Source organism: Erinaceus europaeus, chromosome 17 (assembly GCF_950295315.1).
Source record: "Erinaceus europaeus chromosome 17, mEriEur2.1, whole genome shotgun sequence".
In the NCBI taxonomy this organism is placed as follows: Eukaryota; Metazoa; Chordata; class Mammalia; order Eulipotyphla; family Erinaceidae; genus Erinaceus; species Erinaceus europaeus.
In genome coordinates, this window is record NC_080178.1 from 6,750,947 (window position 1) to 6,764,338 (window position 13,392).

The 13,392-nt window shown below is 38.2% G+C and overlaps 1 protein-coding gene across 1 annotated transcript in view; it reads left to right on the forward strand.

The window, feature by feature from the left end:
- Window positions 1–13,182, forward strand: part of LOC103110390 (fatty acid desaturase 2-like protein FADS2B) — a 36,649-nt gene extending 23,467 nt beyond the window's left edge. Inside the window, exons 7-12 of the mRNA XM_007519562.2 lie at window positions 2,702–2,778; window positions 2,977–3,074; window positions 4,247–4,343; window positions 6,703–6,782; window positions 8,617–8,742; window positions 10,666–13,182. Coding sequence (XP_007519624.2) covers window positions 2,702–2,778; window positions 2,977–3,074; window positions 4,247–4,343; window positions 6,703–6,782; window positions 8,617–8,742; window positions 10,666–10,717 — 530 coding nt within the window. The 3' untranslated portion in view covers window positions 10,718–13,182. The remainder of the gene's footprint in view (window positions 1–2,701; window positions 2,779–2,976; window positions 3,075–4,246; window positions 4,344–6,702; window positions 6,783–8,616; window positions 8,743–10,665) is intronic.
- Window positions 13,183–13,392: the final 210 nt, after the last annotated feature.

Below are 13,392 nucleotides of genomic sequence, written 5' to 3' on the forward strand. Positions count from 1 at the left end.
AAGAGTCTTTAAACTCCCACAATGCACAGGACATCTCTTAGCAACAATTACCTGGCCCAAAAAGGCCACAGGTGCTAAGGCTAAAACCTTTATTGCACCATATTTATTTATTTATTTATTTATTTATTTATTTATTTATTTGTACCATATTTTCCTAAATATTAGCCACCAGTGGTCATTTATAACATGCCTAACCAAGATGACATTGGCCCTGTTTATTGAAGTGGTGTGTCAACTAACATGGCTGCTTCTTTCACTGCTATAATTCTGTGGTCCATCCTCTGTGAATCAACAGATTCCCTTCATGGATAAACATAAAAATAAATGAGTACATTAGAGTCCACTTGTGAAAGATAGGTAGCTGATTTCTCACCCCAACAGATGTGTGCCTACATAGGAAAAGTGGTTGAAGCTTCTTTCCTGAATTTGTTTGCCCATATGTAGTGTTGTCTTGAACCCTAAGTTTGTGAGGAAGAAAAAGGGGAAGAGAAGAAGTGAGCAAGGAGAAAGAAAGAAAGAAAGAAAGAAAGAAAGAAAGAAAGAAAGAAAGAAAGAAAGAAAGAAAGAAAATTAGGAATGGAGGAATAGATTGGGGAAGGAAGGAAGGAAGGATGGAAGGAAGGATGGAAGGGAGGGAGGGAGGAGGGCAAGGATAGAAGGAAGGAAGGTTGAAGGTATGAAGGAAGGAAGGAAAGAAGGAAGGAAGGAAGGAAGGAAGGAAGGAAGGAAGGAAGGAAGGAAGGAAGGAAGGGTACCTACACAGCACACCAGTACTGTTCCAATGCTAACTTCCTTTACCTTCCAATGTCAGATGATCATTTGGGATACAAATGAATCATTCTAATGTTGTTACATAGAAAGAGAATCAGTTATTTGCAAAAGGTGGCAAGACAGATTTTATGCTAAAGCAGTAAGAAATGTTTTAAAAGTAGTCTGTGCTTAAGGCAAAGACACCCAAGGAGGGGAAGCTGTTCCAAATGACTAGGTCACATTTGTTGGCTCACTGATATTTACAGTTATTAGGAGCTTCTCCTTCCAAAGGGATAGGAGTTGGGTCCTCTCCTTCCTTACCTTTCAAGAGGATGACTCCTAGTTTCTTGAGAGAGAATTTTCTGGGTTGTAGAATCTATATCTCAAAGACAATTTTTCTAATGTGAGTATTCTAATAAAAGGAAGGTCAAATGCCTGTAGTAAAATTTAGACTCAAACAAGCAATAAATTCTTACATGCCAAAGATACTTTAGTGAACATTTTTAAAAAGAAAAATGTGGGGAGTCGGGCGGTAGTGCAGCAGGTTAAGCGCATGTGGCACAAAGCGCAGGGACCGGCGTAAGGATCCCGGTTCGAGCCCCGGCTCCCCACCTGCAGGGGAGTCGCTTCACAGGCGGTGAAGCAGGTCTTCAGGTGTCTGTCTTTCTCTCCCCCTCTCTGTTTCCCCTCCTCTCTCCATTTCTCTCTGTCCTATCCAACAACAATGACATCAGTAACAACAAAAATAATAACTACAACAACGAAACAATAAGGGCAACAAAAGGGACTAAATAAATAAATACAACAAAAATAAAAATAAAATAAAATAAATAAAAAAAAGAAAAATGTATTTAAAATAGAGGGGAAGGTTCAAAGAACTTCCCTGGGCCTCCTTTGTGTAGTAAGCAGAATCATAGTCTTGAGGAGAAATAGTTGAATAACCCTGGTGTTGAAGAATCCCTGATTTCTTGATAGATCTCCTGAATTATAATGCCTGTTATTTCTACCATACATGTCATAAATTCTTTGTTTTCTCTGTAGTTCTGTCTGTAATCTTTAGGGGATGTTTAGCTGTTATCAAGGTAAACAGAAAAATGAGTCAAAAGGTCCTTCACGCTAACAAAGGCTTTATGTGATATCCCTGAATTATGGTTACATACTCAGGGTAAGGTCAGGAGTTACAGAGTAAACATAGAATCTAATCTAATTACTAGAATTGTAGGTAACAAATCCGATATAAAATGTTCTACATACTAGGAAAGAGACAATTATTTGTGCTTCGAGGTGGTTACCTGTACCCTTAAGATGTTTATACTTGATATAACTGTTAGATATCCTCAATGCACATATACTCAGTAAGTAGAGGAACAGAGAGACCCATGAGAGAGATCCCATGCAGAGACATTCAGCAGAGCCTCATTGTAAGATGGACGATGTGTATCCACCACTTCATCTCCCTTCTTTCTCTCACTACAAGTGGTGTAATGAAGTTTATTTCTCAACTCTGAGATATGAGTGAAACTCTGCTCTTGATATCCACAGAGCCCCTGAGTGTTTTGTTCTGTTTTGTTTTGTTTCATTTCGTTTTGTTTACCCTAGGAAAGAAATTTTGCTTCTTTTCTCTGCCAATTCAGTATATTGTCACAAATCTCAGACCTAATTTTGTGGAATCTTTGAGAGAATTTAAAATCTCACAGCAAATAATCTTCCAAGGCCTCTGTCCCCATGATTCAAACCTCCATCTCTTTTAAGGAACTTGAGCTTGATTTCTGATTCAGTCTCAGAGCCTCACAATATCCAGTGGCTCTTGGAAGGTAGATGTGGGTCCATCACCTGCATGCCATCTCAGGAATGCATGCTGAGAGGCTAGATTCCCTCTGATGTGCTCCATTTCACTGAAGCTCCATTTCACTCATCAAATCACCACCTTTGCATTGTGCTTCTTTTTCAGTTGCAGTTCCTTTCTTCGTGCCTGTGTATTTCAACATGAGTAGCATATACTTTATGTACCTCCACTGGTGTTGGGTGGTAAGTAATCTGATTCATTTTCAGAGACTGGGTCAGAGAGACACCAGGCAATAAAAATTCTTTGTGCTTTCTAGAGAGGGTAATGTTAAATAGCGGACATCAGACTGAACAAGCATATGGAAGTATCCTAATCTGATGACAGGGATGGGAAATCATCTATATATAGGACACCTAACATTTAAACACTTCTCTCTGCAGGATATTGCCTGGGTCGCCAGCTTTTACATTCGGAACTTGATCACATTTGGACCTTTCTATGGGATCTTTGGAACCATGTTGCTCATACTTCTGGTCAAGTAAGAAAGCAAGAATAGATTCTTATTCTCATAGTCAAGATGATCCTCTTAGTTTCCTCATCTAACCTTTTCAAGATTAGCAGAAGATAATAGCACCATACCTCCTTCTCTATAGCTGATGCTTTTGACATATTGTGGATGGGGACAACTTGATAAATGAGTTCCTTGGGTCAAGGGGGTGGTTTTAGAAATATCTCTCTTGGCTGGACACCTGCCTTGCCATGAATGACCCAAGTATGAGTCTCTCAGTGCTATATTTGAGTATTACGACACTGGAGGAAGCTTCAGTGTTATGGTCTCTCTCTATCTCAGATAATCGGGTGTGTTCAGGGTGGTATGGCCATTGACATGTCTCTCTATCTCTCTCTGCATCTTGATCTGTGAAATCAATGATTTGATGAGTCAAAAAAGAAATCAGAAAGAGCTTCTTGGGGGTTAAAATTGCACAGATGTCCCTTTTATTCAGTGGTTTGATTGCCAACTCTTGTATATTAGATCCCATTATAGTCCAATTGGATATAACAATCCTTTCCAAAGATAATGGAAGATGAATTCAGTGATTTTATGATTAGAAATATCCCCTAAACCAAACAGCCCTCTGTAACTTCCCAGTTTATTTCTTCCTCCCTCATTTTTGCACATTATTATTCTAAATCCTACATAGTAATAAAGATGGTGGTCACTACTGCTAAAGACTCTGTACACATTGACTTACTTGATAAAATCCTGGCACAAACTTGTCATGTAGACACTGCCATCTTCATTTTTCTGTTAGGGAAACTGAAACTTCTAGAGATTCAGACATTTCCTTGAGGTTATAAAAGAAGCAAGCCAGTGGCAGGTGCCAAGCCAGAACTTGAACTCAACTGTATGCCATGGCAAAGCCCAGGCTGTCAAGTATTTTCTTTAACCTATATGTTCCCTAGCTATCTGCTCTCATACATATGACAGCAAAACAGGTGCTGGGACTGAAAGGCTGGAGGATCACCTCTAGATATACAGAGTTCCCAAACTGAAAACATAACAAACAAATAAACAGTAACTGATGATATGGGAACCTTTGTGTCAATTCCATCATCTCCAATACTGAGCCAACTTTTCTATGGGATGTGCAACTGACTGAAAGTGAAGCAGCCCAAGGAAACAATGCTTCTTCTTTTAATTCCCATAAGGCTTCTCGAAAGTCCCTGGCTGGCATACATCACCCAGATGAGCCATATTCCAATGGAAATGAATGAAGAGAAAAACGAACACTGGTTCAGCACTCAGGTAATAATAGGGTTCCTGAGAGAGGATCTTTCAAACCATATGGCTTAGACTCAGGTTACCTCAAATTAGAATATTCCTACTTGGGAAATGTTGGCTAAGGGTCCTGCCAATTGCTTGATATAGAACTCCAGGAAGTAGGTGCTAGGATCATTCCATTTTACAAATAACAGCATTGAGTCAGGAAGCAATGGAACAACTTGCAGGAACCCACAACTAGCAAATGGTAGAAGCAGGTTGTTTACTTTGATAGTCTGATATTGGAGACTTTGCATTAAACTGAATTTTAGTAAACTTTAGAGTTCAAGCACCAATCCAGTTCACTGTTTTTAGTAAATAAGATTTTATTGAACTATAGTTATGTTCATTCATTTACATATTGTGGTTGCTTCTGTGCTTACTACAAGAGTAGATTTAAGTATCTGTGACAAAGAATTAATATTTTTTCCTTCTGTAACTATGCTAGCCACCCTCACACACACACTCTTAACCTCCATGGCACAACTTTTCAAGGGAATCTATAGCCTCTAGAGCTAAAGATTTAATTTTATATCAAGATATATGATGGAATCCATTTCATTATATGAATAGAGGGAACAGAACATGATCTCCAAGAATATTGTAAACTGTCAATTGAGTTTGATCAGTGAAGAATACAACTACCTTCCAAGCCAATGGTCATGACATGATTAACTGGAGAATCCAATTGTCTTCTTGTTTCTTTCTCCAAGGTGATTCCCAAACTCAGTGGATCATCCACAGAACAATGCTTATTAAGCCTTTTGGCACAGAACCACTTTACATTATTACATCATTCAAAGTTACTGAGTTTGACCAGTGCATAACCCAGGTTCAAGCTGGGCCCCATTGAAGAAAAGTTTGGTGCTATGGTCTCTTTCACAGTCTCCCTCTACTTCTCTATCTAAAAAATTAATAATAAAATAAAAAAGGTTTTAAGTTATTAAGAACCTCAAAAGGTCTATCATTTGGATATTATAACTATTAATTTCTGTTGAATTGGAAATTAAAACTTATAAAAATAACAGTATAAAGCAAGTGCATGTAAACATTGGAGTAAAGGTCATATTTTGTAGACTTGGGGGGGGAAATTTTCACTGTACCAGCATAAAAGAATGAAAAAGGCATAATGTAGCCTAGAAATATCATGAAAATTGTTTGACCTATTTTTTCTGGTAGACAAGAAGGAACCCACCAATTAAGCACACTTTGAGAACAATGACACAAAACAACCATAAAAATTAACATTCCAAATGGCAACTACACCAATTAGAATTAAAGTTTAAGAAACACTTTTAAGGGTTCTTCTTAATCTTGACAATCTGGAGAAAATTGGGGACTCTTTCAAGATAATTCTTTTTAGATGCACAAAATCCATTAGATTACAAAAGAAACCAAATGTTGTATTGGAGGGCAGGGGAAAGAGCTTAATAGTTACACAAACAGTCTTTTATGCCTGAGACTCTGAGGTCACAAATACATTCTGCCATATCATCATACAGAAGATTTGAGCAATGCTCTGGGAGGAAAAAAAAAAAAACACCAAACTACCTGTTGTCAGGTAGTTTGTTGTGGTTTAATATCAAAGAAGAATTTCTATAATTATTTGACAAGATTGATGAAACATTTTTCCTTTTTCCAATAAGATATCTGATTGAGTTAAAAATGTATTTTTATGTGTTTTTTATTTATTAAAAATGTATTTTTTAAAAAGGTTGTGTTAGAAAAGTTGTGGGAGCAAAGGAACTCTTATATTTTTTGGTGGGAATGTAAATTGGTCCAACCCCAATGGAGAGCAGTGTGGGGAAATGGATATATTCTATAGCCCAGAAATTGCCCTCCTGGAGATAGATGCTAAGGAAGAAAGCACATCCATCCAAAGAGTTCTGTGTATAACTATGTTCATAGCAGCACAATTTGTAATAATGAAGACCTGGAAGCAACCTAGGTGTCCAACTACAGATGAGTAGCAAAAGAAAGTTGTGGTATATATGCGCAACAGAATACTACTCAGATATTAAGAATGATGACTTCACCATTTTCACCTCATCTTGGATGGAGATTAATGGAATCATATTAAAGGAGATAAGCCAAAAAGAGATATAGGTCAGTGGTTAGGATGTATAAAGTGTATTCCTTGCCAGGTGTCTGAACCAGCACCATGTGAAAGTTATACCAGGGGGAGCCCTAATGTGCCTGTCTCTTGCTCTTACTATCACTTTATATATCTATATGAATGAAAATTCTGGTTGGAGGTGGGTAAAAATAAGCGCAAAGTACAAATAAATAATTAAGCATTTGTTTGACCCTTAACTTATATCTAATAGAAACTTACTTTTCACAGGTCATAGCCACCTGCAATGCTGAACAGTCTTTTTTCAATGACTGGTTCACTGGGCACCTGAACTTCCAGATTGAGCACCAGTAAGTGATAAAAGTAGTGATGCATGTGAGAATAGGGGCTTAAGCTTCCCATAACAATACCCCCTCTCCTAAACAGACCAGAGGAGAGATCTATGCTTAGGTTCTCATGGAGGGGGGAATGAACCAGAATTCTCAAAAAGCTACTATCTTCCTGTTGGTATCATGGTATCAAGGGAAAGAAGGGAAAGGAAATAGAATGAAGGAAGGAAGGAAGGAAGGAAGGAAGGAAGGAAGGAAGGAAGGAAGAAAGGAGAGAGAATGAAAGAAAGAAAGAGAGAGAGAAAGAAAGGAAGGAAGGAAGGAAGGAAGGAAGGAAGGAAGGAAGGAAGGAAGGAAGGGAGAGAATGAAAGAAAGAAAAAGAGAGAGGCAGGGAAACAAATGTGGAAATTTTTGAGTAGAAATTGAGTAGAATGATTGAAAAGTACCAGTTATTGTTTATAGACTAATATGAACTTAGAAACTGGTGATTGTTTTTCTCTTCATTTTTTTGGCAATCTCCCAGGCAAACATTCAGACACTGGTAGTTGAATTGTGTGGGAGAATAACTGCAAACTAATTAATAACCCTATCTATATCTTTATCTTTAGATAAAGTTATAAAGTAATCAACAATGAAAGCTAGTCCCTACTGCAATTGTCAGTAATATGTAGATGATTTACCAGTGGGTCAGTTGGGTGATCATGCCTTAATGATAAGAAAAGTGAAACTACTTGGAAAGCCAGTCTCTTACGGACAGTCAGGATAAAGACTTTTCATGCACTCCTTGTCACAGTTACATTTATCATGGTTAGAAAAACAGATAATTCACTTCTATGTTATTTTATTTTCATGATTTCTCCCATGTCAATGCTTCACAATTTCAGCAAAACAGAAATGAATTATTTCTCGTGTTTTATCAAAGGAAGTTAAAAGTCATGGAAGCCATCAAGCTGTTATTTGAAACCTTACTTAAAAAAATTTAAAAAAAAAACACTTCTCTTCAGTTTTTTATCTTATTCCAGTACTTTTCCTTCACATGCCCTGGCTAGAAGTTTTTGGATACTAACCTAGAAACAAAAATTATTGGGGAAGAGGGTGACTATCTCCAACTTTGCAGCTAATTCAAAATGGTATAGTTCCCTAAGATAGCATGATGATATCAAGGCTGAGACTCCAAGGTCTGAGTTTCAGCCCCTGCACCACAGACTTGATCAGTGCTGTAGTTTAAAAATAAGTAAATAAAAATAGAACAAACTGGTGGGGGGATCTATATTTGCATTGGACATGGACAAGGAAACACATTCAACAAGGTTATTATGTATTCTTTTGTCACTTCCAAGACATTCACCGTCTGACCACAAGGCTGCTAAGGATAAGAAAATAGAGTATTGGGAAAGATTTTTAACTTCTTGCAACTTCTGTTGTGCAAGGGCAAGGCTGAGTCAGCATTGCTAATAGGATTATATGTAGTAACAGGGAAAAAAAAAAAAAGGATACGATGGTGTTGGTGCACATGGTTGACCACATATCTTACAATGCCCAAGGATCTGGATCTGGGCTCAAACCCCTGGTCACCTACTTGCAGGGGGAAGCTTATCAAGTTTCTATCTATCTATCTATCTATCTATCTATCTATCTATCTATCTATCTATCTATCTTCCTCTCTCTCCCTCCCTATCTATCTATCTATCTATCTATCTGTCTGTCTGTCTGTCTGTCTCTCAATTTCTCTCTGTCCTTTTCCAGTAAATAAATAAAGCACTAATAAAAGAAAGTTAGAAACAGAGCATGGGAACTTCTTTGGGTTCCTTTTTGACATCTTAACGTTTATGTCTCCCATTTCTCTTTCCCTAGTCTGTTCCCTACTATGCCACGACACAATTATCACAAAGTAGCACCTCTGGTGAAGTCACTCTGTGCCAAGCATGGACTGCAGTATGTGAATAAGCCCTTGTTGAAGGCGTTTGGAGATATTGCCAGGTAATACATGGTCCCCCTTGATGCAAAGTCCCCATTTGCCAGGCTAGTTGGGGGTGCCTCTTCCTGGGTGCATGCTCTCTGTGTTGGAGAGAACTCTACTGGAGCCAGACTGGGCTGATATTCATTTAGTGATGCAGGAGAGAGAGTCTTGAACTCGTAGTGGAGTGGTACTGCAATGTCTTTATTGATCAGAGAGGAAATACTTTTATAGGATATAACCAGAAATGGCAAGACAGAAATGGAAATGGCTAAGGAAAGGGAGTGGAGAAAGGCAAAAGTGGGCTGGGAAGGTAGAAACTTCCTTAGCAACTGTTGCAAGGGTTTTAACTGGTGGGATTAATGTTACCCTGCAGGCAGGGAGCGTCTGAAGGTACAAAGAAGATAGATCAAAGGAATAGAATGGGTGGGAATCTTTCAGGTAAACAATGATTATGTAAATAGACCATAGTATCAGGAATGCAGAGTGGAGCAGGGGGAGCTGGTTTAATGCCTGATATCTGCAACTTTCTTTTTATCTAATGACCATAATACCAGGAATGTGGGGTGCTTTGTGAGGCAGGGAGTCTGGATAGGAGGAGACACACCTTTAGGGTTACTCCTGTCCCTCCTTGCTCAACTGTTCAGTAGAGAGAGAAACTAACAGGATAGACGCACTCCTAATGTCAAGCCCTGCCAAGCTCAACCACATCTTCACAATTTCCTGACACCCATTTACCATCACTGATGCTCATCCTCAGAGTCTCCATTAGCTTGAGGATCATTCATTTGTATGCCAGGCTTGGACATGAGACTCTACTTGGAATAACATCACACAGCAGCAACAATATGAATGATTTTTACCATGAATCTGTTTTCTAGGTACTTCATGAAAATACTTTGCTATCCAACTACATTTCAGGCTGCTGAAAACCAGGGCTGTGTGTGTCAAATGTTTCTCTTCCCTTCCATAGAAACTCTACATGCTTGAGAATCAGAAATGGTAGGAGAGACTCTCAAATCACTAGACCCAGTGTGCAAACTTGGGTGTCTGCAGAGTTCAGCAGGACTAAAATTGGTTTTTGAATTAGGCAAGGGAAACTGGAGCCCTGTACACTGATATCAGGGATGGTAGCTCAAGAATCATGTAGACTACATCAACTGAAGATACACCATTTCCTAGGGAAGAGTATGCTGGTCAGTTAATCTCTAGTGTCTGTTTTTAGTAGGTTCCTCTTTCCCTGAATATTGGGAAGAACCTATACACACCCATAAGCTTGAATGACACCAATAAGGCCAAACTACATTATGACCTGCTCTCTGATTATGTCGCCATAGTGGACTCAACCTCCACCATCTTCCTTTTTGCCTTGCAAATATCTTATCTCCCTTCTGTCGCTGTATAAACTCCTTGTCCCCTTGCCACTTCATTTCCTGTGCCACCTTTTCTTCTGCCTGGAATGTTCTCCCAAGCCAACAACTCCCCCCTCATATCAACATATCAGCTTCCAGTCACTCTCCAAGGATCATCTCCAGTGCTTTTTCTTCAGCCCAAGCCCTCAGGAATAAATCTGTCACATCCCCTTGTTCTGTTCATTTGTGACATTTGTTACAAACGTAATTAAACAGCACTCTGCATAATAAGCTATTCAGTGTTTGTTTCCCCAGATATACCAAGAGGATCCAGGTGGACAGGACTTAGGACGTAACTCTACTGATTGCTCTATCATCAGAGTCTATAACAATAGCATGTTAGGTGAACATAAGGTGAGGGTATATACAGGTGTATGCATTATCTTATAGAGACTAGAGATTTTTTTTTCTAAGACTGGAGAAGGTAATGTTTTGGAATACAAAGAGAATAACAGGAAAGAAACACATCTCTCGAGAACATAGCTTTCACATAATGGTTTCACCTGCTGAACATTTTAATTCCTCATTCCACAGGGCCTTGAAGAAATCCGGAGCCCTCTGGGCGGAGGCTTACTATGAAACTTGAAACTGATCATCAACTTGGAATTGTGTGACTTCCTGTGTCTGGAGAAATCAGAAGCAAAGTCAAAGCTCTTCCTTTTTGGTGCCATTGGCATACCTGAATATTTCTGGAGTGTCAATGCTGAAGACATATGAGAACCCATTCCCTGAAGATTTTTTTTTCATTAAATTAGAAGCAAATAAAACTCAAGATGACTTGGCCAGGGTGGTTAATGGAAAAATGAGAGTACGATGTGCTTGGTATCTTATCAAATCTATTTTTAGCTTAATATGACTTTATAAGTAATTGAATAATGGCTTATGGGACTATATGATTACAGGGGTTTAGTTCCACATCATATGCACCATCAAAGTTCTGTGCCCCAACCCACCTCAATTCTAACCCACCACAGTTTTGATAAAGTGTTAGAGACTGTTTGAATACTTTGTATTTGATGAGTGGAAGAAAGATCACATGTTTTGATTCCCTCAGTTTTATGTGTTTACTATGAAAATTTGTGTCTTTTACCTCTTTACTTACTTAAACACTACCATCTTCAATTTAGTCCTAATAACAGGCCTTGATCACAGCATCTCAGTAACTGGGGCCTGGGTACAGGAATCAAGGGAAATATTTTATTTTAATAAACTGAGCACAGGCAAATTGTGCCAAAGGAGGAAAACTTTAACAGGATTATATATCACAATTGTTCTTAAAAAAAAAAAAAGAAAAGAAAAAGAAACATGTATTTAAGAAGCTCCTGTTGAACTTTTTTTTGCTTAGCTTAATTTTTGAATGTAATCTTAATTCAACTTTAATTTACATGTGTTAACTTCTTTAGAAACTGAGTGCAATTAACAAAATATCTTAAGATGCTTCTATATCTGCTTCAAACTTGTGTAACTGTACTTGTATGTCTTCGTATAATTAAGTGCATTTAAACAGCCTCTGCATTTTAAAAATCTCTTTTATTGGGGTGGATTGGTGAATTACAGTAGATACAGTTGTTGGTACATGTGTAAAATTTACCAATTTTCTGCAAATATTCTCACCTCCATCCTAGATTCTCCATCATCATGGACCTGAACAGCCCCCTTCCTAGCCCCTTCCCAGAGTCCTTTACTTTGGTGCAATATACCAAGTACATCCCAAGTTCTACTTTGTGTTTCCCCTTTTTGTTCTTGTTTCTCCACTTCTGCCCATGAGTAAAATCATCCATATGTATCCTTCTCTTTCTGACTTATCTCGCTTAACATAATTTTTTCAAGCTCTATTCAAGAAGAAGTGAGAAAGATGAGTTCATTCAGACCTAGTAGCAAACCAATCAAGCCAATTAAGGTGCAATATTTAAAGATGAGTGTGCTCTGCCAAAATAAAATAAACAATAATCATAATGGACTTTTGCTGAGTCATAAGCTTATTTGCATAACCCTTAGTCAACAGAAGTACTTTTTATTTCACTGTTCAGTAACCTCGATAAGAGAACATGTGTTTGTGGACAGAGGATAGATAGCATAATGGTTACCCAAACGGACTCTCATGCCCGAAGCTTTCAAGTGCCACGTTCAATCCCCCATACCACCATAAGCCAGAGCTGAACAGTGCTCTGGTAAAAAAAATAATTAATAAAAATAAATAAATAAATAAGAATAATAAAAACATGTGTTTCAGTGTATAACACTTAATGGTATGTATATACATTCCTTATATTGGAGAGCTACTCTCTCCCCTGATCCATATTTCTAATCCTATTCTCAACCCTGACACTATCTTCCCAAATAAAACTTTTAGTCCACCTTCATGTTAGCTATCAGGCTGACAAAAATTGCTACAGTCATGGGGCCCTTGGAACATACTTAGAATAGATAAAACAGACTTCCCATCTTCTTCCCACACAAATACCCCCTCATTCTATCTGCTCTGTTCCTACCTTTGAGTTCCTTAGAGTTATTAAAAAATTTGTCCTACTTTATATCTACCCACTTTTCAGCCACCAAGTTCCACGTGCTACCATGATGCCATCCTGAACTCCGTGGGCAGACCAACTCACCAATGTGTCGTAAAACCTCACCTCTCCAGAGCTCTACCCCAATAGGGAAATATAGAAACAGGCTGGAGACATTCATCCACATGCTAATGCTCATGTCCTGTGGAAAAGCAATTACAGAAGCCAAAACTCCTGCCTTGTGCACCCCATAAAGAATTTTGGTCCATACTCCCAGAGGGATAAAGAATAGGGAAGCTTCCAATGAAGGGGATGGGATAAGGAAATCTGGTGGTGGGAACTGTGTGGAATTGTATCCCTGTTATTTTACTATTTTGGTAATCATTACTAAATCACTAATAAATTTTTTAAAAGAAGCATACTGTTGTAGACAAGTGTATATCAAGTATATCACTATTTTTCAGGCTTAGTATCAATTAAACATGTCTTTTTTATTTTTATTTTTTAGCATGTCTTACAGTGAGATCACTTCAGACATCTAAATATGGGTAAACACATACTGACTGACATTCAGGTTCCCAGATTTTGCTCCTTTGTTGGGAGTTGGGGTGAAAGAATACAGCAGAACCAGACTCCATCCATCAATATCTCCAAGAAACTCAACATATTTGTCTGTTGCTGGAAATTCTGTCAAGAAGCATACCATTCCCTTCCATCAAATACCACAACCTACTCTTCTTTTATTTATTTATTT